General features: G+C 36.2%; 1 protein-coding gene across 9 annotated transcripts in view; it reads right to left on the bottom strand.

The window, feature by feature from the left end:
- Window positions 1-23,355, bottom strand: part of NAALADL2 (N-acetylated alpha-linked acidic dipeptidase like 2) — a 1,136,857-nt gene that overhangs the window by 31,147 nt on the left and 1,082,355 nt on the right. For all 9 annotated transcript variants that reach the window (XM_053918088.1, XM_053918087.1, XM_053918089.1 and 6 more), the window contains one exon: window positions 18,811-19,009. In XM_053918088.1, the coding sequence (XP_053774063.1) occupies window positions 18,811-19,009 (199 nt within the window). The remainder of the gene's footprint in view (window positions 1-18,810; window positions 19,010-23,355) is intronic.

The following is a 23,355-nucleotide window of genomic DNA, read 5'->3' as shown; positions in this document are numbered from 1 at the left end:
AGCCCTTGACCCCGGTTGGGGTGGGCCATGGAGCATTTGGGGTGCCCCACATGCTCTAGCCCTAAGAGCAGCACACAGATGTGTGAGGTACGAAGGTTTCTTAGCCCCAGGGGCATGAGCAGCTTTGGGCGTCTGGGACCCCATGAAAGGAGTTTCTCCTGCACGACCAGCTGGAGTGATCTGGTAGCACAGCCCAGACCCCCAGAGAGAGAGAGAAACTGCACAACTGGATGGCACCACAAACTCACAAATGCACACACCAGAGAGAGAGAGCTTGAAAGCTGCAGACATGGGGTAGATAGGCGTGATTGGGAACTTCTGGGCATAGACTTGGATTTCTGTCTTTCTGAGAACAAGGGAATTTCTGTGTTTTGCAGAGGAGAATGGCTTGGAGAAGGGGACACCTCAACTCCCCCAAATTGGGAACCCTGCTAATGAGACCCATTTGTGTAGCTGCCTTGGGTTCCAAAAAGAGAGATAAGCAAGATGGAGAACTTCTGGGCATGGGTTCAGACTTCTGTCTTTCTGGGAACAAAGGGGATTTCTGTGTTTTGCAGAAGTTAGTTTGGAGCAGGGGTGCTCCCAAAGCCTCCCAAATTGGGAACCCTGTTAATAAAAACCTCTTTTCTTCCTCATCTATTTCGGTGTTATGCAGCAGGTATTGGAACCCCAGGCTGCTTGGTGAGAGATGATAGATAGGTAGGTAGGTAGGTAGGTAGATAGATAGATAGATAGATAGATAGATAGATAGATAGATAAAGGTTACCATCTGCTTCAAATCAGGTTCTAAATGCAGTGAAAAATAACAACTAATCCCCCGTCCATGGCCTCTTGGCTCTTGTCTAATTTCCCAATATCAACTCAAACTGTTCTCCCTCAATCAATTTGGCCATTAAAAGGAAAAATAAATACTGTTTCTTTACATCTAGACACTTTCACCGTTTGTGGTTACATCTTTGTTTCGTGGCTTATTCTTTCTTACCACTAAAGGTAAAGTCTTAGGGTAGGGTTGGTATTTTTGACCAATGCGTTCTCAGTTTCTGTCATAATCTGCCATTTAGTAAAGATCAAGTATTCGCTAAATAATAAATAGAATCAGTAGTAGTTAAATCAGTAGTAATCTAGATAAATATTTTGAAGAAGTGCCCCTAATTTCTAACTCACAGATGAGAAAGGCAGTAAGATTAACATGATAATCAGAAGAAATGCAAGAAACAAACCATCACCCAACTTAAAGGCCTTCTTCCTACAGCCCAGGTCTGAGCAGTGACAAAGGGTTACATGTCTATTTGTGTGTGTGTGAGATAAAATATATTCTATTTCTTCTTCTTCTGGTTGAAAATAGAATTATTTTATTTTCTTCAATTGTTTAATTGTTTTGTTTTATTTTTACTCTTTTATTTTTAGAGCATGGAGAAGGGAGGGAGAAAGAAAGGGAGAAATGCAATGTGTGGAGAAAGGAGGGAGAAAGAGAGGGAGAGAAACATCACTGTGTGAGAGAAACATTGTATTAGTTGCCTCTAACATACCCCCCCCCCCAGCTGGGGACCAGGCCCCCGACCCAGCCATGTGCCCTGATTGGGAATCAAGCCTGTGAACTTTCACTTTGTGGCAACAGGCTTAACCAACTGAGGTACGCCAGTCAGGGCTACCTCAACTTTTTAAAAATCGTTTTCTTTTTATTTTATTCCTTTCTGTGAAGCTATTTTAAAAGTGGTCATGGATTTGTTTAAAAATAAAACTCAGAATGGCTGCAACTAGTTCTTATTGCCTACTAATTTGGGTCATTTACCATTTCTGGTAACTAAGAAGGGGAGGCATTTATTGTTTTTTTTAAGAATTTCAGAGTTCTTACCTGCAAAATGGGAGAGATATCTATCAGGATGAGTGATTGACAGATCAGAAAAAGTATATATAAAGCATCAAGGGGAAAAAAGGGATCTTCCATAAATGTCCTTGAAGAGTGTGGTAGAGGCAAAGAGAGCTTTTTTGAGGCAAGAAAGGTCTGGGTGTGACTACGAGCTCCAACAATTACTGTGCATGTTGTTGTGAAGATCGGAAATAAGCATCAAGTATATTAAATCTTACACATGACTATTATTTTTTCTTAAACATTTCATAGGCAGGTCCCTAAACTTACTCTATATTAAATTGCATATTATATTTAGTAAGTCCTTGAGTCCCTAAACTCTGCTTGACAGAAAAGTGCACTATGAATTGAAAATTCCCAATGAAACCTGGTGTGGGATATACTTTTTCCTCCTCCTCCTCCTTCACTGCCTCCACCACCACCCATTGCAACACAAGGCAGATCCCCAGTTCCTTCAGGATCTAGAGAGAACAGGATAAAAGGCTGAGCTTTTATTTCTGAATAAAGTAGTCAGTGAATGTTATGAAAGCGCGGAAAATGATACACAAGTTAAATCAATAATCACTTAAGCTTTGGAAGGCAGAGGAGAATGTGCAACCACTCTTCAGAAATGGTTTCAGGCAGACAGGTAGGGAAATGGCGGAAATGAGATTCATGGAGTTTCTCAGAGCTAGAAATTGCCTGCTTGAGAACGCCAGGCACCTGATTCTGTCGCTTAAAGAAAAGAACTTTTCTTTAATTTTCTTTTATTTCAGTTCTGTTCATTCTTGATTCCATGACTCTTAGTGGAAGCTTCTTTGACCTTTCCATCTCCAACACTTCCAGTGACCATACACAGTTCTAATTCTCTCTGTTAATACTATTCTTACTTTGAACAACTAGATGGTCTCCTGGTTTTCTCTCTGAAACTTGTCTAATAAAGATAGATTGAAAGTAAATATTTGAGTCCCACTGTCTGCCATTTGAGGGTGTGTTTTATTTTTATTAGGATTATATCAACTATATATTAAATTGTATATTATATTTAGTTCAAATAATAGCCTATGGGGTGAATAATTCCCATTTCATCCACCATCCTTAGTAACCTCCAGATTTATGTCATGCCAGTATAGTTAACAGCTTCCTTTTACTATTTCTGATCAGTTGAAAATGGTATCATCTTAAGACCTTAGTGAGCAGACTGGATAAGCAGCACAACCAAAAACAGTGGTTGGAAAACCCTTGAGGTGACCAAGGGAAAGGGACAAACTTGTGTCCTTTTTTTCCCCCCAAAATATTCCACTGGGGTAGGTTACAAGAACAAATATGTGCTTCAGAGACTCATGCCTATCCATTCCCAGTTCTTTCTATGTGGGTCTTCTCAGTATATTATACCTGCTCCATATTGTGTGTGTGTGTGTGTGGTATAAAGATCTACTTTCTTGTTACAAGAAGAAAATGTTCCTCCTAATAACCTAGGTATTGGCAAGTACAAATTGATGTCTAAGCATTTGATCTACTAAACATATGTTCTATACAGCAATCAAGTACTTTAGTTTCATTATGCAGCAAAATAAACTGTTAGTTGCTTCAGTGAGTACAAAGAATATATTGAACATAATCCTGTGTTTTAATTCTCTTTAGCAAGATATTTATACGTATGGAAACTCTATGTTGTACTGATGATAGATGAAATAGGAAATTACATAAAGGAAAGAGAAACAAGTGCTAAAATGTTTAAACATGGTATCATGGAAAAATTAGATTTTTATTTTTTTTCTTCTCATTGATATAATTATTTCAATAATTACTTTTGAAAGACATCATAAGTCATTTCATTATAGTTATAAATGCTTCTTCAATTAATAGTTCCATTATCTTAGATATCTGTCAGTTATCTTTTCTTAAAGAAGAATGTCATGGACATTAATTGACTTAGAGGATCACCTGCACAGTGTCCCTCTTAGGTCTTCAGTCCACAGCTTTCAATTCCTAGTCTATAATTCCTCCTCTAAGTCACTCTGTTATTCATGGGAAAGTATTTCTCACTATGATATATGAGACTTAGCAGATAAATGTCCCTCCCCTTTTAATTGCACCTAATATTTATAGCAATGTTAAAGGGTAGGCAATATTTTGGGATTTTTTAAATGTATGTATTGATTATGCTATTACAATTGTCCCATTTGCCCCCTTCACTCCACTCCATCCTGCACATCCCCTCCCTCCCACATCCCCCCCCTATAGTTCATGTCCATGGGTCATACATATAAGGTCTTTGGCTTCTACATTTCCTATACTATTCTTACCCTCCCCCTGTCTATTTTCTACCTACTATTTATGCTACTTATTCTCTGTACCTTTCCCCCCACTCTCCCCCTCCCACTCCCCTGTTGATAACCCTCCTGTGATCTCCATTTCTGTGGTTCTGTTCCTGTTCTAGTTGTCTGCTTAGTTTGCTTTTGTTTTTGTTTTAGGTGTGGTTGTTAATAATTGTGAGTTTGCTGTCATTTTTACTGTTCATACTTTTTATCTTCTTTTTCTTAGATAAATTCCTTTAACATTTCATATAATAAGGGCTTGGTGATGATGAACTCCTTTAACTTAACCTTATCTGAGAAGAACTTTATCTGCCCTTCCATTCTAAATGAAAGCTTTGCTGGATACAGTAATCTTGGGTATAGGTCCTTGCCTTTCATGACTTGGAATACTTCTTTCCAGCCCCTTCTTGCCTGTAAGGTCTCTTTTGAGAAATCAGCTGACAGTCTTATGGGAACTCCTTTGTAGGTAACTGTGTTCTTTTCTCTTGCTGCTTCTAAGATTCTCTCCTTCTGTTTCACCACTTTTAGAGACACGAAGGGAGAGGAAGGGAGAGAGAAAAACATCAACACAAGAGAGAAGTATAACTGGTTCCCTTCTGTACATTTGCCCACCCTGGGGATTGAGCCCCTGACTCAGGCATGTGCTCCAATCAGAAATTGTACCAGCAACCTTTTGATTTATGGGAAGATGCCCAACTGAGTCACATCAGCTGGGTATATTTTGGGATAATTTTATTGGTTCAACACTAGGGCGTATCTTTTTTCCCAGATGTATGGATACTTTTGATGCCTCACATACATACTTTTGCAAAAATTAGAGTTAGGAGATGTGGTTCTGCAAATGTAGGACAAATGAAATGTAACCAGCTTTTTAGGAAATCTATCTATTTAATATTTGGCTGTATTTGCACCAAAATCTAACTAAATATATCAACATCTAAGTAAACTAGGCATAATCTGGCTCAAATATATGTAGCACTGTTCTGTATAAAAAGCAGTGGTTTTAGAGAAAACAAGACAGTTTCAATCCCCATTTGTGCCATATCTAAACCCTTCCTAAGCCTCAGTTTTCTCATCTGCATACAAGGAATAATAAAACCAACCTTGCAATATTGTTGGAAGAGTTACAGATAGTATGTGAAAACATACAACGTAGTGCATGGTACAAAGTAAATCCTCCTCTGTGACAAGTGATTTTACTATTATTAGTCTTAATATTGAATATTATTAAGTACACCATAAAGGAACAACGCATCCTTAGACTGGAAAGGTGTCTTGACTTGTAAATATAACAACAGTAATTTTTTCTCACTTACGTGGAAAGAAACCTCAAACTTAAAAGATATATTTATAAAATGTAATTAGTGTGCACACATGGACTTTTATTGTGATACTAGCAGACTGGATCTCAGGCTAATTGCATCGATAAAGCAGTCATTGTCAACTAAACATTTTGAAAGAAGTTTTTCAATGTCAAATCAAATTTCAATGAAAATTATCTGTCACGATAGGATACATTCTTTGTTTTAATTTTAAGTGGGCTACTTTTAAAAAAAGATTGGATTTTAGTATATTAATATGGTTTCTTTTTAAAATTGGTAGCTTTTTTGCTCCTTTTAGAATTAGAAGCTTTACAATATGAAAGTGATATGTAATTATAAAGCTAATGTGTATGTTTATTCATGAAAAGATAAAGGGAATGCATGTAATGATAAGCATTATAATGATTTTGTAGCTATAAACTGGACTCTCAACACTCTTAGAAATTTTACTTTGTGCAGACTAAACTCTGCATTCATACACGGGCTCTTTTGTGTAAATGGCCTTTTTAAAAGCAAAATGGTAATTTTTAATCATTTGTTATTTTTTTCATAGACTAAAGAAATCAGAGGCATTGCTAAAAGAATTGATGACAAGAGGAACAATGGTGGATTTTAGCTCCATTCAGCCCACCCACACCTCACTAAAAGAGAAAGTACAACCCAAAGTAGTAATTATCCCAATCAAAGACTGAACATGAGGTTCCATTAGTACTTATATAACTAACTCTAATTAAAACACCATGAAAACTATATAATGAGATCCCTGTTTTTCTGAAATGGTTTGGGAGGTGTGAGTTTTAGTCTCTCACAATTCTTAAAAGCAAATATATAACAAAGTCAGATGTACAATCAGTGGGAAAGTTGACTAGAGGGTATCTGAAAAATGTTCTTTTAATATTCTGTCTGATGCCATTGCTGGCTTAAGTGTAAACTAGTTCTAACATATTTCAAAAGCAAAGTTTTGGGAGCTTATGTGTTTGAAAAGTACTTTTAATGGATTGTTTGCTTTGTTTATTCTTGGCTCAAGGAAGAAGCACCTTGACATTTACATTGCTATTTTCCTGCTTTCAAAAATGCAAACAAAAAATTCTTTTGGCTTGGACTCACTTGAAATTATCCTCTGAAATTCCTCAAGCCTTTTCCAGCTATGTTGGAAAGGACTTCCTTCACTATAAACCCAGTCCCACAGCTTTCATACGGACACAAAGCCAGAGGTCCCCACACACGCACAGGCACACACATGTGCTCTCCTGAAGCTAACAAGTGAATTGGGCCCCCAAAAGTCCTGGGTAACATGTTGTTTGGAACTCAGAAGTATCTTCCCAAACAAATAATGTCAGAAATATATTTCCTTAGATAGCCCCTAAGAGACCACTTAGCACCCTTGTATCTGAAATATCATATTTGGAAAGAAAAACAAGACAATATTGCAGCATAAATGATCGTTTTTAAAAATTATTTTATTGCTGTTCAATTACAGATGTCTACATTTTCCCTCCACTACTGACCCCCCACCCCAGCCAAACCCACCTTCCTCCCTTGCTTCCACCCTCCCCCTTGGCTTTGTCCACGTGTCCTTTATAGTAGTTCCTGAAAACCCTTCCTCCCATTATCTCCTCCCACCTCCCCTCTGGTTACTGTCAGATTATTCTTAATTTCACTGTCTCTGGTTACATTTTGCTTGCTTTTTTCTTTTGTTGATTATGTTCCAGTTCAAGTTGAGATTACATGGTATTTGTCCCTTACCACCCGACTTATTTCACTTAGCATAATGCTCTCCAGTTCCATCCATGCTGTCACACAGGGTAGGAGCTCCTTCTTTCTCTCTGCAGCATAGTATTCCATTGTGTAAATGTACCATAGTTTTTTGATCCACTCATTTACTGATGGGCACTTAGGTTGTTTCCAGCACTTGGCTATTGTAAATAGTGTTGCTATGAACATTGGAGTGCATAGATTCTTTTGGATTGGTATTTCAGGGTTCTTAGGATATAATCCCAGCAGTGGAATTGCTGGGTTAAAGGGAAGTTCCATTTTTAGTTTTCTGAGGAAATTCCATACTGTTTTCCACAATGGCTGCACCAGTCTGCATTCCCACCAACAGTGCACTAGGGTTCCCTTTTCTCCACATCTTCTCCAACACTTGTTTGTTGATTTGTTTATGATGGCCATTCTCACCGATGTGAAGTGGTATCTCATTGTGGTTTTAATTTGCATCTCTCTGATGGCTAGTGATGCTGATCATCTTTTTGTATGTCTCTGGGCCTTTTGTATGTCTTCCTTGGAGAAGTGTCTGTTCAAGTCTTTTGCCCATTTTTTAAATTGGGTTTTGTGTTTTTCTGGAGTGGAGTCAAGTGAGTTCTTCATAAATTTTGGAGATCAAACCCTTGTTCGAAGTATCATTGGCAAATATGTTTTCCCATATAGTTGGTTCTCTTTTCATTTTAATGCTGTTTTCTTTAGCCATGCAGAAGCTTTTTAATTTGGTGTGGTCGCATTTGCTTATTCTTTCCATTATGTCCCTTGCTTTAGGGGACATATCAGTGAAGATGTTGCTGCATGGAATGTCTGAGATTTTCCTGCTAATGTTTTCCTCTAGGACTTTAATGGTGTCACAACTTATATTAAAATCTTATATCTACCTTGACTTTATTTTTGTGTATGGTATAAGTTGGTGATCGAATTTCATTTTTTTTTGCATGTAGCTGTCCAGATCTCCCAAAACCATTTGTTGAAGAGGTTATTTTTACTCCATTTTATGCTTCTTCCCCCTTTGTCAAATACTAGTTGACTATAGAGACTTGGGTTTATTTCTGGGCTCTCTGTTCTGTTCCATTGGTCTATGTGCCTGTTTTTATGCCAGTACCAGGCTGTTTTGATTACAGTGGCCTTGTAATAAAGTTTGATATCAGGTATTGTGATCCCTCCTGCTTTGTTCTTTCTCAAAATATCTGTGGCTATTCAGGGTCATTTATGGTTCCATATAAGTTTCTGAAATGTTTGTTCTATATCTGTGAAATATGCCATGGGTACTTTAGTAGGGATTGCACTGAATCTATAAATCACTTTGGGTAGTATGGCCATTTTGATGATGTTAATTTTTCCAATCCATGAGCATGGTACATGCTTCCATTTGTTTGTGTATTCCTTAATTTTTTTCTTCAGTGTTGTGTATTTTTCTGAGTACAGGTCTTTTACCTCCTTGGTTAGGTTTATTCCAAGGTACTTTATTTTTCTTATTGCTATATCAAATGGGATTTTTTCCCCGATTTCCTTTTCTGATATTTCATTGTTGGTGTACAAAAATGCCTTTGATTTCTGAATACTGACTTTGTATCCTGCTGTTTTTCCAAATTCACTTATTAGGTCAAATAGTTTTTGGTGGAGTCTACAGGATTTTCTATGTACACTGTCATGTCATCTGCAAACAGTGACAGTTTTGCTTCCTCCTTCCAATTTAGATGCCTTTTATGTATTTATTTTTCTTGTCTGATTACTGTAGCTAGGACTTCCAATACTATGTTGAATAGGAGTGGTGAAAGCGGGCATCCTCATCTTGTTCATGTTCTCAGTGGGAAAGCTCTAAGTTTTGTCCATTGAGTATGATGTTGGCTGTAGGTCTCTCATTAATGGCCTTTATTATGTTGAGGAATGCATCTTTTATTCCCTTTTTGCTGAGTGTTTTTGTAAGTTTTGCTTTAAAGAAAATAATTAGCCTTTCATTTATTTTGAATCGTGGTGCTTGAGGACGTTCACTTTCCCAGAGTTCTATTTCTATCTAGTCGTCAGCATTAAACACTGGCTTATACTTGCTTCCTTCACAATTCCCTACATCCTCAAACCAAAAACATTGCAATACAAATGCAATAGTGGGTCTCTCATTCTCCTCCCCAAAGCAACAAAAAAATTCCTATCCTTTGATAATATTACCCCACAATTCCAGCTGATCATAGTTAATGATGCAGTAATAGGTAGGGAAACTTAATTAGTTCTTAGTGTTTAACTACTGTCTCTTTAAATGTGTAGAGAGACTATATGTGTAATTTTATGTAGATGCTCTTGCCCAGTGTATGAACACAAGGTCATGTTGATATATTTTGCACTCATATTGGAATTGCCTATTAAGAGAACATTTTTGCCAATCATATTTTTATTATTTAAATGATATTTTATTATTTATACTGTTACAGTTGTCCCAATTTTTCCACCTTTATTCCCCTCCACCCAGACCCTCCCAGCAGACAATGCCCACACCATTGTCCATGTCCATGGGTCCTGTATATATATTATTTGGCTACTAAATTCCTTATGTTACCCTTTACATCCCCATGACTATTCTGTAACAACCAATTTGTACTTTTTAATCCCTTCTCCTTTTTGCCCATTCCCCCAAACCTTCCCATCTAGCAACCATCATAACATTCTCTTTATCTATGATTCTGTTTCTGTTCTGCTTGTTCATTTATTTTGTTTTTATTTTAATTTAAATCTTTTAGATTCAATTGTTTTTGCTGAGAGCAGTTTTGAAGTCCTATTGTTTTCTACTTGTACCCTAAAATTTTTAAATCAAAGATCTTTCTACACCTGTAGAGTTTAGTCTGTTAACTTAAATAAAGGAGGTGATAATAATTAGTATGCCCCCATTTTGAGAATATTTAGGCCAGTAGAGGGGCAAGTGAAGAAAAGAGATATCAAGACAGAAGAACAGTGGCCTCAAGAACTCATGCCCTTAAGCACTGCAACAATTTGTGACAAGGCCAGGGATTTTGCTGAAATTTGCTAAAATAAGCTAAAAAGAATGCCTATTCATAAGATATTAAAGTTCAAGAATGGAATGGTGGTGCTAAAATCTAAAAGGTGGTTCAAACTTCAAAACTTAATACATGGGAGAATCTGCCCCAAGAGACTGTGAGGTTTTGAACATCTAAAGAAAGTAGTTTGGGAGAAGGCTTCCCTGATGTAAGAGTTTGTTATTTAGAATGTCCACATTTTAGAAGTTAATGCTATTTAATTGTGTTTATTATATTTACTGCTCTTATTTTTTACTTTATTTTTTATATTATTTTTTCTTTTTTAAAATATATTTCATTGATTATATATTACAGTTGTCTCATTCCCCCCCCCCACTTTATTCTCCTCTGCCCTAAACCACCCCCCACTCTCCAGCATTCCCTCCAGTTAGTTTATGTCCATGAGTCATACATATAAGTTCTTTGGCTTCTACATTTTCTATACTATTCTTAACCTCCCCCTGTCTATTCTGTGCCTACCATTTATGTAATTTATCCCCTATACCTTTTCCCCCATTATCCCCTCCCCTTCCCTGCTGATAACCCTCCATGTGATCTCCATTTCTGTGGTTCTGTTCCTGTTCTAGTTGTTTGCTTAGTTTGTTTTTATTTTATTTTTTTTAGGTTCAGTTGTTGATAGTTGTGAGTTTGTCATTTTGCTATCATAGTTTTGATCTTCTTTTTCTTAGATAAGCCCCTTTAACATTTCATATAATAAGGGCTTGTTTATGCTATTACAGTTGCCTCAATTTTCTCCCTTTGTCTCTCTCTAGCCCTTCTGCTTCTTACTTCCATGTTATTTTCCATACCATTGTTTATATCCATGGGTCTTTCATATATGTTCTTTGACTAATGCTTTCACCTTCTTTCAAAGAGTCCTCACCTCCCACCTCCCCTCTCAGAACTGTCAGTTCGTTCCATGATTCTGTGCCTCTGGTTCCACTTACTGTTTTTAAAAACTGCACAATTAATTCCATTTTACTCCAACACTTTATCTTCTATGGGATGTTGCAACTTCTTGATATGCAAGCTTTTACCGAGTGTTTATTGAAAATTAAAAATGAAAGAAATTCCTTACTGCAGTGACCCTAGAGAAAGAGAACTTTTTTAAGTATTTCTTCTTTGTTAAGAGAGAAGTAGAGAAGCAGCTTTGGAATCCAGAAAACTCTCAGAGCCTGGAGTAAAAATACTAGAGTGATACAAAAATTACTATTAGTTTACAATATTTGTATAAAATTCTATAGTTTATAAATTATGTTCTCACATTTTATCCTCATTTTATCTAATTTTATCCTGATAAATTTAGATAAATTTTATCTAAATTTATCCTAATTTAGTAGCACTTTAAGACTTTTGTATTTTTGCAGGAACAATTATAAAGGACATATGGACAATAACAGGGGAGTAGAAACAGGAGGGAGGTGAGGAGGGCTGGGGTGTTGGGCTGGGGTGGGGGGAAAAGGCAGAAAACTGTACTTGAACAACAGTAAGAAAAAAAGATTTTTGTATTTTAGAAATCAGAAACTGAGTCTCAGAGTGGCTAACTAGCTTGTTCCAAGGCATGCAATTGGTAAAAGAGAAATTTTTCTACCCAAATCCCTTCCTACTTTTATAAATCCTAAATCCAGTAGTCTTTCTATAATATCATTGCTATACCATGCGCTTAATTCATAAAGCTATTCTACTATGGACAAGTGAGCTGCTGATTAGAAAAGGTAATATTAAAAGTATATTGTATGGCAGGAGAGGAAAGACAATTCAGCGGAGAAAGCACAGACTTTTCAACAAATGATGCTGGAACAACTAAACATCCAAATGCAAAGACAATGAACCTAGACAAAGGCCTTACACATTTCACAAAGACGAATTCAAAATGAATCAACCTAAATGTAAAACACGAAACTATAAACCGCCTAGAAAACAACATAGAAGAAAATATAAGTGTTCCTGTGGTGCTGATGGATTTTTAGAGACAAAGTCAAATGCACAATTCACGAAAGAAAATGTGATGCATTGGATTTTATTACAGTTAAAAACTTCTGCTCTCCAAAAGACCCTGTTAAGAGAATGAAAAGACAAGCCACAGACTGGGAAAAAGTATTTGCTCTATCTATAATGTGATAAAGGATTGGTATCTAAAATATTTTTTAAAAAGCTCTTAAAACTTAAAAAATAAGAAAACAACTCAATTTGAAAGATAAGCAAATGATATGGAAAGACATCTCACCGAAGAAGACACAGAGATGGAAAAGAAGCATACAAAGAAGGTGCTCAACATTGTGTCATCAGATACCAATATAAATCTATTGGAATGGCTACAAACCAGAGCACTGACCTGTAACACTCTGCAGGGATGTGGAGCACCTGCAAGTCTCATTCATTGCTGGTAGCAATATAAAATGGTATAGCCTCTTTGGAAGACCCTTTGGCAGTTTCTTACAAAGCTAAATATAAGCTTACCTTAGACCCAGTAATCACACTCCTTGGTATTTACCATATGAGCTGAAAATGTGTATCTACACAAAAATCTGCATGTGAATATATATATATATATATGTGTATATATATATATATATATATATATATATATACACACACACACACACACACACACATACACACACACATATATGGCAGTTTTATCCATAATTGTCAAAAATTGAATGCAACCAAGAAGTCCTTCAATGAGTGAATGGTTAAAGAAACTGTGATTAAAAAACTATTATGGAGGAAATAACTCCATGTTGTTAAGTGAAGAAGCCAACCTGAAAAGGTTACATACTCCGTAATTCAAACTATATGGTATTCTGGACAAGAAGAAACTGTGGAGAGAATATCAGTGGTTTCCAGAGTTTCAGGGAGTGGGGAGGGAGGGATTAATAGGTGGAGCAGAGACTTTTATGGCATTGAAACTATTTTGTATGATGCTATAAACATGTCTTTATACATTTGTCAAAGCCCATAGAATGTACAACACCAAGAGTAAACCCTAATGTTAACTATGAACTTTAGTTAATGATAAATCAATATTGCCTTATCAATTGTAACAAATGTTGCCAAAGGTGGACCAGGACCAAGGTGAGTCTGCCAGACCAGTTTGAAAATAAGATTTTTCGATGGTATCACAGGAAAAGCATTTCCGGGATACACTCATAGGATGATCTGAGTTATGGCAGCAAGATTTGTTGGAGAGAAAACAAAGGAAGGGCTTAGGCTCACTGCCTCATTCGCCACCAGCTAGGTGGCTCATCTCCGTTTGGCTGTGAAAGAAGTCCAGACTCTGAGGCCGGAGGCCCACACCCGCTCCCGCACCCATCAGGCTCAGGTGGGCGCGGACCCAGAGGCTCAGAACTTCTCAGCGTTGGTTTCCAGCGCCGCACATTGCACAACTTTAATAATAGGGAGGACCTGGGTATTGGAAGGGGAAAACTGTGTGTGTGTGAAGGGTTATAGGTGATACGGGAACTCTGTACTTGGCTGCTCAATTTTCTTCTAAACCTAAAACTGCTCTAAAAATAGTCTATTTTTTTTTAAGATAACATATTGTAGTGGAGAATGCATAGGTTCACTGGGTCAGACTGCTTAATCGGCTTTTGCAGAATAATAGCTACAGATATTTATAAAGATTCCAGTAACGAAACACAGATGCAGCAAGAGCTCATCCCCAGACACCCCAGTCCCGGTGAGTACTGGAGAGGCACCTATTGTAATTATAGTAAAGGAAGGGAGAGACAGAAGACTCAGAATTCTTAAAATACATAATCCCCTTCCTACTCAGGGGCGATGAGTCTAGTTTTACATCTCTGGATTTTGTTAGTTGTCATATTTTTGTAATGCTTTGCAGTTTTCCACACACTTTCACTTACATGGTCCCTGATCACATAGATCCTTCCATGTGCTCCCCACCACCTAACAAGCTCAGTAGCTCTGGATCCCTTTGCAGCTTTTTATTACGGTGTTATAATCTATCAATATACTCTTTCCTGCTCCTTTTATACAGGATTAGAAGAATTCCCTGGGTCTTAATTCTGTGAGTGTCCGTTGAATCAGATGTTTAGCATTTGAGGGACTTTAGAAATTATCTTTAACAACACATTATCAAATAAATACACGGAGACCCAGAGATACTGAGTGCCTTAACTAACTAGCTGGAGAAATGGACAGAGATTAGCTTCTTTCCACTACCAGCCCTGCTTCATCTGCCTAGCCCCAGAGGAATCTTAACAAAGGATTCCCTAAGACTTCTATAGTCACTCAAGTCAGTAAATTCATCAATTCCTTCTTAAGTCTGTCTCCCAAGTCAGCTCTTTGCTCTTCATCGATACCAATATTCCAAATCATGTTCTCGGTCCCCCATATCTTTCTTATACCAGTCTTCTGGAATGTTTCTGTTCTCTGTCAACTGCAATGCTTCCTACCTGGAGCTTCAAATAACTCTTCCTCACAACACAGATTTCTTCATGGATCTTTTGTGTAAAAAATGAAGTCCCAACCTCTCAATGGAACATTGAAGACACTCCACAATTTGATTTCTTCCTGCTCTCCATACTCATGAACCTAGTAACTGTTCGGACAATTTTCGCTTCTTGTTTTCCACTCCCCAGCATATCACAGACAGCCTGTCCTTTATATCTTTTTATCACACTGTCCTCTCCTGGACATGTTACCTGCCTTGGTCAGTTTGGGCTACTTATAAGAAAATACTATAAACTGGGTAACTTATAAACAACACCAATTTGTTCCTCATGGTTCTCCTGGAGGCTGGGAAGTCCCCGAGCATGTCACAAGCGGATTCCGTGTCTGGTGAGGACTGCTTCCTGGTCCACAGATGGCTGTGTCCTCAAACGGCAGGAAGGTAAGAGAGCTAGCTGTCTAGGATCTCTAGGTTACTAGGTCACTAATCCCATTCATGAGGGATTATATGGCTACTCTCCTGACCTAGTCATCTCCTAATGGCTCCACCTCCAAATATTATCATGTTGGAAATTAGGTCTCAATATATGAATTTGAGGAGGGTACAAACTTTCAGTCTATAGCACTCCCTAATTTATTGGGCAACTTACCCTTCCCTCAAGTCCAGATAAATGTCTCCGTTTCCCAATGAGGTCCTTCTCGATTGCCACAAGATAATAGTTTCTCTTCTTGCCTGTAGCACTCATGGGGCACTTTGCATAAGTATTCTGAAAATTTATTCAAATTATGATTTCTATCTCTTACTTCTTGAATTAGATTAAATTCCTTGAAGGTAGGAATCTTCTGTTGCCAGTTTCCATCATTATACTAGCACAGAGCATGTTCAATGGAGGTTTATTTATAGAAATGACAGTTTTAGACACAATATCCTAGGACTGAAAATCTTTGAATCATCTGATGCCAAATCATGGGGAACATTCTTTTCATATTCCAAAAATATTTCAGTGTTTAGTGACACTTTTGTTGAGGCAGTACCCTTTGGGATGTAATCAAAATTCCAAATGCAGTATTTAGCTCTATACAGTGAACTTCTGACAACAACTATCTTAAAAAGCAAATCACTTTTGACTTCCTCCTTGTATATTTGATGAGAATTGTCATAACACCATCGGGTTGAAGAGTGAAATTCTTACATGAATCACATCTCAAAAGGTTGTTTAACATTAAAAAAAATAAACCGTTCACCAAATGTTCTTTGATACAATTCAATTAACAATTCTATTTTCTCTCTGTATAGTTGTGATTTTAAATAATCAGTTTTTTCCATTTTCTTAAACTGCATATCATCCTGTTACACCCCCCACTTCACTTTAAACATGTCCTCTCCTACAAAAGAGGCCCTTATAAGGATTGAGAGGATAAAGCCTCATGATTTTGATTTCTTTTTTGCATCTAGAATATTTAGAAATGTGTATTCTGTACCAAGAAAACAATGTAGGATGATTTGTTATATATTTTACAAATGAAGTAAAATGCATGGCAGTCTTGGGATAAAGCTCAGTGATATAAATCAAAATGAAGCTAATCTGTTTGCACTGCTGGCATATATATATATATATATATATATATATATATATATATATATATGAATTAATAGAGCCAAGGAAAGCTCTATTCCTTCAATAACTATAGTAATTCCCTCAACAACTATCATGATACTTTAAAATAATGCCAAAATACTGAACCATAAGCTTTCAATCCTACAGTTTGCTATATAAATTAGAACATTATCATAATCAGCATTTTCAAGCTTACACACTGGAATGCAGGTGTGCTGTAATCATATTACTAACAGGAAAAATATCACTTGCTTAATCACAGTTAACTCAAAGCAAGACAGATACTGACTTGTCTCTTCAAAGTGAATAATAAAGTAAATTGAGTCTATCAATATTATTGGAGGGGTAATGAAATGTTTACCAGACACATGAGTCAGATCACAGGGTCTTCTGTGTCTACTGCATGTGCCAAGAAAGGCAAATGGGAAAGACTTTATTATATAAAATATATTAAAAAGATATTAATGTGTGATTCTTATTAATCTCTGAATGATCATAAATTAAAAGTGAAGGAAATAGAATTACCTTACATAATATATTCTGAAAATATAATTTGCCTACTCTGATAAAGACTTTTTGAATGCTTGATTTAATAATGTGGCTTAATTTTTCTGTTTAGCACTTATTACGTTTACCATACACTACATTTTACTTAATTACTTTGTTTATTCTGTTTTCCCATTACTGCCCCTGGAATATAACCTCCTCAGGGCAGGCGTTTTTAACTGGAGGGCACTTCAACGGCTCTGATGCTCACAGGAGTTCATGGGGCAACGTGCTTTCAAACTATCTGTTGTAATAAATGAACGCTCCCAAAGAGTTATGACACAGAGTCATAGTGTTAGAAGAAATTATATAAAATAAGAATTTTAAATGTGAATTAAAATTCTTATTTTATGTGAAAATTCTTATTTTAATGTGAATTTAATTCACATTAAAATGTGAATTAGGGTTTCAAATCATAAAAAAATCACAAATGCCAGAAGTATAAAATGTTTCTTATTAAAAAGGTGTCTCATTTCTTCATCTCATTTTTTAATTTATTTTATTTTTATTGTTGTTCAATTACAGTTGTCTGCATTTTCTCCCCACCCCTCCGCCCCACCCCAGCCAAACCTACCTCCCTCCCCTGCCTCCATCCTCCCCCTTGGTTTTGTCCACGTGTCCTTTATAGTAGTTCCTAAAAACCATTTTATAGATATAAAACTTAAGGTGTGAGAAATCAAATGATTCATCAGATCACAGAATTTTTGTATTAAAGACACCTTAAACCTCATGTAATCCAAATATTCAGGTGCTTAGGGCTACTCAGCTTATGTTTTAATACCTGCAGTGATAATGAGCAACATATTTAGTCTTTTAAGAACACTACTTGTTAGAAACATCTTTGTCATATATAATTAAGCCTTGTATTCCTGTGCTTCAACTCATTAGTCCTAGTTATATTCTGTGGTAATACGCAGTATATCTAGTCTAGGGTATTATTTAATAGATAGACAGATAGATAGATAGATGAATGTAAAACAAGTGCTCAATTTGAGGTCCTTTACGTATGAGAGTTTTAAACCCAACAGTCTTCTTGTCTCACTCTTCCCCCAATACTTCTTCATCGCCTGCCTTGTCTCATGATAAACCCTGGACTAGACTATACACACACACACACACATTGTACATACCCACAGAGAACATACGTAGATATCGATGTATAATTCTTATACATATACACACATAATATTGGCATTTACTACACAGAAAGGCATGTATATATTTTGTGTCTTATAGAATAATCCAACAGTTAAATTTTTTAAATATGTAATACACTTTCAAGCTGCATTTTTCAGGTTAGTTTAATTTCTACTACACCAGGAACTCAAAAACCAACACAGGTTGTACTCATCTCACACTCTAAGAGCCTAAATTGAGTCCCCTTCCATAGGAAGATTGCTTTAGGAAAATATTTGCTAAAATTGTTTAAGTGCTTTCAGAAATCACTCTATGGTGATCCTCTAAACAAATATCTTTATTTTTCTGGTTATTTCAATATTCATCTAAATTCCACTCTCCCCCGAATAAATGCATATAACTCCCTTTTTAGATGTAATTTCTAGAATTAAACACAGTGCTCAAGCTTTGGTCCTCCTAGGACAAAATAGCATGGGCTTATCTCCTGACTCATTCATGGAAGTATATTTCTCCCAACACAACCTATAATTCCACTGATGTTTTTTAGTAACCGTATCCTATTTGACTTATACTGATCTTAATGTCAAAAAAGTTTCTTAATTATTTTCTATGTGATTATTGCTAAACCAAGTGTCCTTTACTCTGTATTTATGCAGCTGGACTTTTCTTTGGAGGAGGAGAATGGTCCTCAAATTTGAGAACCATACTAAATGTTTTTCATTTAAAAAAATGTGTTCACAGAAGATACATATTATAAAAAATTAAACAAAAATTTAATTGAGGGATATAAAAATTTTGAGACACATATCCTACCTATAAAAACCTGGTGGCACTTGTTGCACCAGGAAGTTCTTCTCCATGTCCTGGAGAATGTCATTCAGCATTCGAACACGCAGAGGGACTCTCTCCTTCGGATCGTTAGCAGGACGCATCTCATCTGACTGGAAGAGTTCAGCACTTTCCCGCAGGCGTGAAGCCAGGGCTAGCAGTTGATGAGTGTTGGGTTGATCGCCTGGTGAAGAAAAATGAGCTCATCTCAGAAGAGACATTCTCAAAGGAGTAAAATTATCATTTTATAATTGTGATGTATTCATTTCACCAAAATATTCTGAGTAAACATATTATATTCTACCAAGCATATTACATTTACCATCACTAATACCACTACTAAAAAGTACCACTAATAATAATACCAGTAAGTAGGTACTGTTAGTTGAGAGACTGCTGTGCCAGCCACTGGGTTAAGCACGTGATAAAACCATCTCATTTAATATTTGCCAAACCTTGTATTATCATGTCTGTTTCACAGAAGCTGAGACTTAGTTAAAGTAAGAGAATCTCCTATGTGGCAAGCAGGTAAACAACAGGCCACAAGCAGAAGACTGAGCTCTCTGACTCAAATATTCATGCTCCTGATGCTGTGTTTCCGGGAAAAACATTTTCAAAGGAGTTACCATCCTTTTTTTTCTGAACATGATTTATGCTACTATGTGGTGTTATGACTGTATTGGGCTTTTTGTTTCTTAAAATTTTTCTGTAATTTGAAGTTGATATACATGTTTGATTTGAAAACACACTGAAATATATCCTATGCAGTGTTTGTATTGTTTTGTTTTACTTTCAAGATGATTTTTGTTATTGTTTCTTTATTTGTTTGCCTAACTTATGGAAAGTCATTCTGATATGAATGGAGGTAGCAACGGGATCACAGATCATTCCTTTGACTAAGAAAAAGGCAGCATTCATATAGTAATTACAGCCACAAGATCATGGAGTCATAACAAATGAGTTCAAATTCAGGCTCTACCATTTAGTAGCTGTGTGACGTTGGGCAAGTTACTGAGCCTTGGTGTGTTCATCTGTGAAATGGACAGAATAATAGCACCTGACTCATAAATGTGTTATGAGGATTAAATGATTAATACTTGGCAAGTAGTTCCCTACAGATAGGCAGTTCCCAGCCGATGCAATTTAACATCTTGTTTAAAAAGAATAAAAATAAAAGAATTTTTATTATACCATAAGAGGAGCATTCCCTCTTTATCTTCTTCCACATATCCCCACTATTAGAGCCAGTCTTTGGTGAGACAACAGTTAATGATGTCGTTCTCAGGAAACTAGGTGCAACTGACGGCAACAAGGTCAGCAGATCACTGCAGAGAATCATTTCAAGTCAGGTAATGAAATGAACAAGGACCTAGTAAATCTAAACTGTCAGTCCTGACAGCACGGCATTGAGATTAGCAGACAAAGGGTTGAAAGAAGCCTTATGGCGCCCTTGCTTGGAGAAACCTCTGGCAAAAGGAAAAGATCATGAAGGGATTTTTTCTCCACATGAAGTCCAAGGGTTACCAGCTCTCAAAGTACCCAGTGTTTGTTGAAATGCAGATTCCCAGATCTGCTGAATCACTCTAGGGGTAGAACCTAGGCATCTCCATTTTAACATGGTAGTCAGATTATTACACACATTTTCAAGTTTAAGAAACATGGTGGAGACATGATTTTTTTAAAAAAGAGGGAGAAAACTAAGTTAGAACTATAGCTGATATATAAACTATGTCTGTCGTAGAATTACCAACTACTAATACCATCATCTTTTTGCCTGTCACTTTCATTGGATGGGTCTATTTTATGTGCCACTTTCTCTGAAGCTCAACATCAGGCTGACACTCTACAGATGTTTACTGAGTAAACAAAATAGGGTTTATAAAGTATTTTAAGATAAAAATCCAAAACCAAAAGAAAGAAATCCAACAAGAAGAGAAAACTATGTAGAGATAAGTGGTTTTTGTAGGGATTCAAGGAGTCCTCTACAAAACCTTCTAGTCACTGAAACTGACAATATAAATAAAATCTATTGTTCACAGGTTTGGGCATTTCGATGTTTTTATAGTACATTTCACACTCAGTAATTATCTTGTTCGATTTCACAACAAAACTTGAGGTTGTGAGAGGAGAGATTCTTGCTTACTTAGACAATCTAGCCCACTAAATAACAATAATAATACTAATATTATTTGATAAAGATATGGTTTTTCTTGAATTATTATGGTTCACCAAAGTTACTATATGGAGAACTTACAGGGAACATCTTGGCACAAGTAAAGAACAAGATGGATAAGACACATTTAGTTTATGCTGGAACTGAAAGACTGAACAACAGTAAAAACAAGTTTGACATCCTTGAGAGTCTTCCATTTAGGAAAGAAAAATCTGTTCTGATGTAACATACACTACAGAATTGAAGATATTACTACTGAATCAAGTGGGATAAATTGTGCCATTCTAGCTTATTTAGCTTTAAATGAATTTATCTTTCATGGTGGTGCAGACATAGAGAACGGACAGGTTTAGGAACTGGCTGGAACCAGAAAGAACCCTGAGAGTGGAAACCTGCCTCGCACAGCATCCACCTATGTACTACCTCTAGGGTAGGAGGTTCCAAATTGAAAAGTGGCTTTACTTTCAACATTCATGTAATCATTTTGCTATTCAACTGATGTTCTAAAGACTCCTAACAGTCATTCCTGAGTTAATTAGAGCTCATTTGTCCCTTTAAATAAGACCCAGACAGTAACATCGACTTTTCTATGTAGGTTTCAGTAACACCAAATGATTGTTTTTCTTATGATAATTAGGACCCCTACGAAAATGTCAGTTCTGTGAGGGAGAAAGATTTTTATCTGTTTTGTTCACTATTACTTGCCCAACTTGAAAGTGTAGCTGCATTTTGTTTAATCACTGGACATGTGAACTGTATTTGGATCACAGTATCATGACATCTGTAATATTTAAACTTACATCTTCCATTGCTCTCTGCTCTCCCTGGCTCAGAAGAAGCCCACAATGTCCACAAATACATTTTATCTCTCTTTGTATCTCCTTATACAAAGAGCACAATACCTTACATATGGCAGCTGTTTAACAAAAATGTTGATTGAATATTGAATTATAAGATCAGGACTTATTTGAGACATAGTACTATATTAAATAATGCCTATAAAATTACTCAAGGAGATGTTTGAAACATATTCAGCAAATCTTATTTCCTTTACTTTCTTGCTGAAATCAATAATAGTTGCAAAAAAAAACCCATAAGAAGAGGATATTTTAGGGTAATGATAAGTTAAATTAAACTAAATTGAATTAAAATATGGCCTAACAAGAACCCATAAAAGCTAAGAATACATAAAACTTCATTTAAGGCATAGTATGTGTCAGAGAACAGAAAACTAACTGAGGTTCTTAGCAGTTCAGGTTTAATAAGTAATAAGTCTATTGTCTATTTGATCAAAGAAAATGAAGTAGGAGCTAAAGGTTTCTCTCAGATAAGGTTAATATAATTATCTTGAAGTAATATGTACATAGAGTCTAAAAACCAAGGACTGGATATGAAAAAACAGAACAGCCTAGTCTACTTAACTATCATCAATGTGGTATTGGATAGATTGATTAATACTGGCGTCCTTCAGTTTCCTTGAAGAAAATGGAGAAAACATTCATTTCATTTTCTAAGCATAAAGATCACTATGTTAAGACAACTTAATGCTGTCAGAGTACATAAACCAAACACATTCACTACCAACTCATTTTTTGCATGTATGCAAAATATACTGTAACAGCTTTACTAATGTTTTTATTCTCAGACATTCTACTTCTTATTAATTCCTTCAATCCATGCCCCTGCCCCCCACCCTGGCGACAGTCTCACACTCCTTCCACACACAGATTAGTCAGCATTCCCTATGAATCTAGCACCATTTTTCTTTCCATAGGGCAGGCATATCAAACCTCTGAAGAGCAAGGGAAGGAATAATACAAAAGGGAAAGGAATTAAATATCCACTCTAAAAATGATCTTTATATAACTTTGCTCCTGGTAAAAAGCCAACCATTAATATTTTTATAGCATGGTAGAACAAACTAATTTGTGATAAATATTAAAAGTCAACCTTAACATAATACGGAATAATTGAGATTTCCTAGTGAAATTATTTTTATTTTTTTCAAGAGACAAGTGAAATGTTCTTCTACATTTCAAATAAAAACAGTTTATATTTTTCCTCTTTCATCTCAAAGGCAAATAACAAATGTACTTTCAGTAAGTACTTACTGAGACCTATTTTGTGTGTTATTTTGTAAGTATTGGGGGAGAGACAAAGACATACACGATTAAATCTCTAACCTTAATAGGTTTCTAAACTCATTATAAATAATCCACAAATGGAGAATAAATATTGTTCATGTGTACAAGAATATGCTCAGTAGATCCCAGGGAAGAAATAAAACTTGAGAGACAAATCACAAAATTGCCCAGAAATTAAGGGCATCTCAAATAGAACTTTGAAAATTATGGCAA

This window comes from Desmodus rotundus, chromosome 2 (assembly GCF_022682495.2).
Source record: "Desmodus rotundus isolate HL8 chromosome 2, HLdesRot8A.1, whole genome shotgun sequence".
In the NCBI taxonomy this organism is placed as follows: domain Eukaryota; kingdom Metazoa; phylum Chordata; class Mammalia; order Chiroptera; family Phyllostomidae; genus Desmodus; species Desmodus rotundus.
This window is presented reverse-complemented; position numbering and strand designations above follow the sequence as displayed.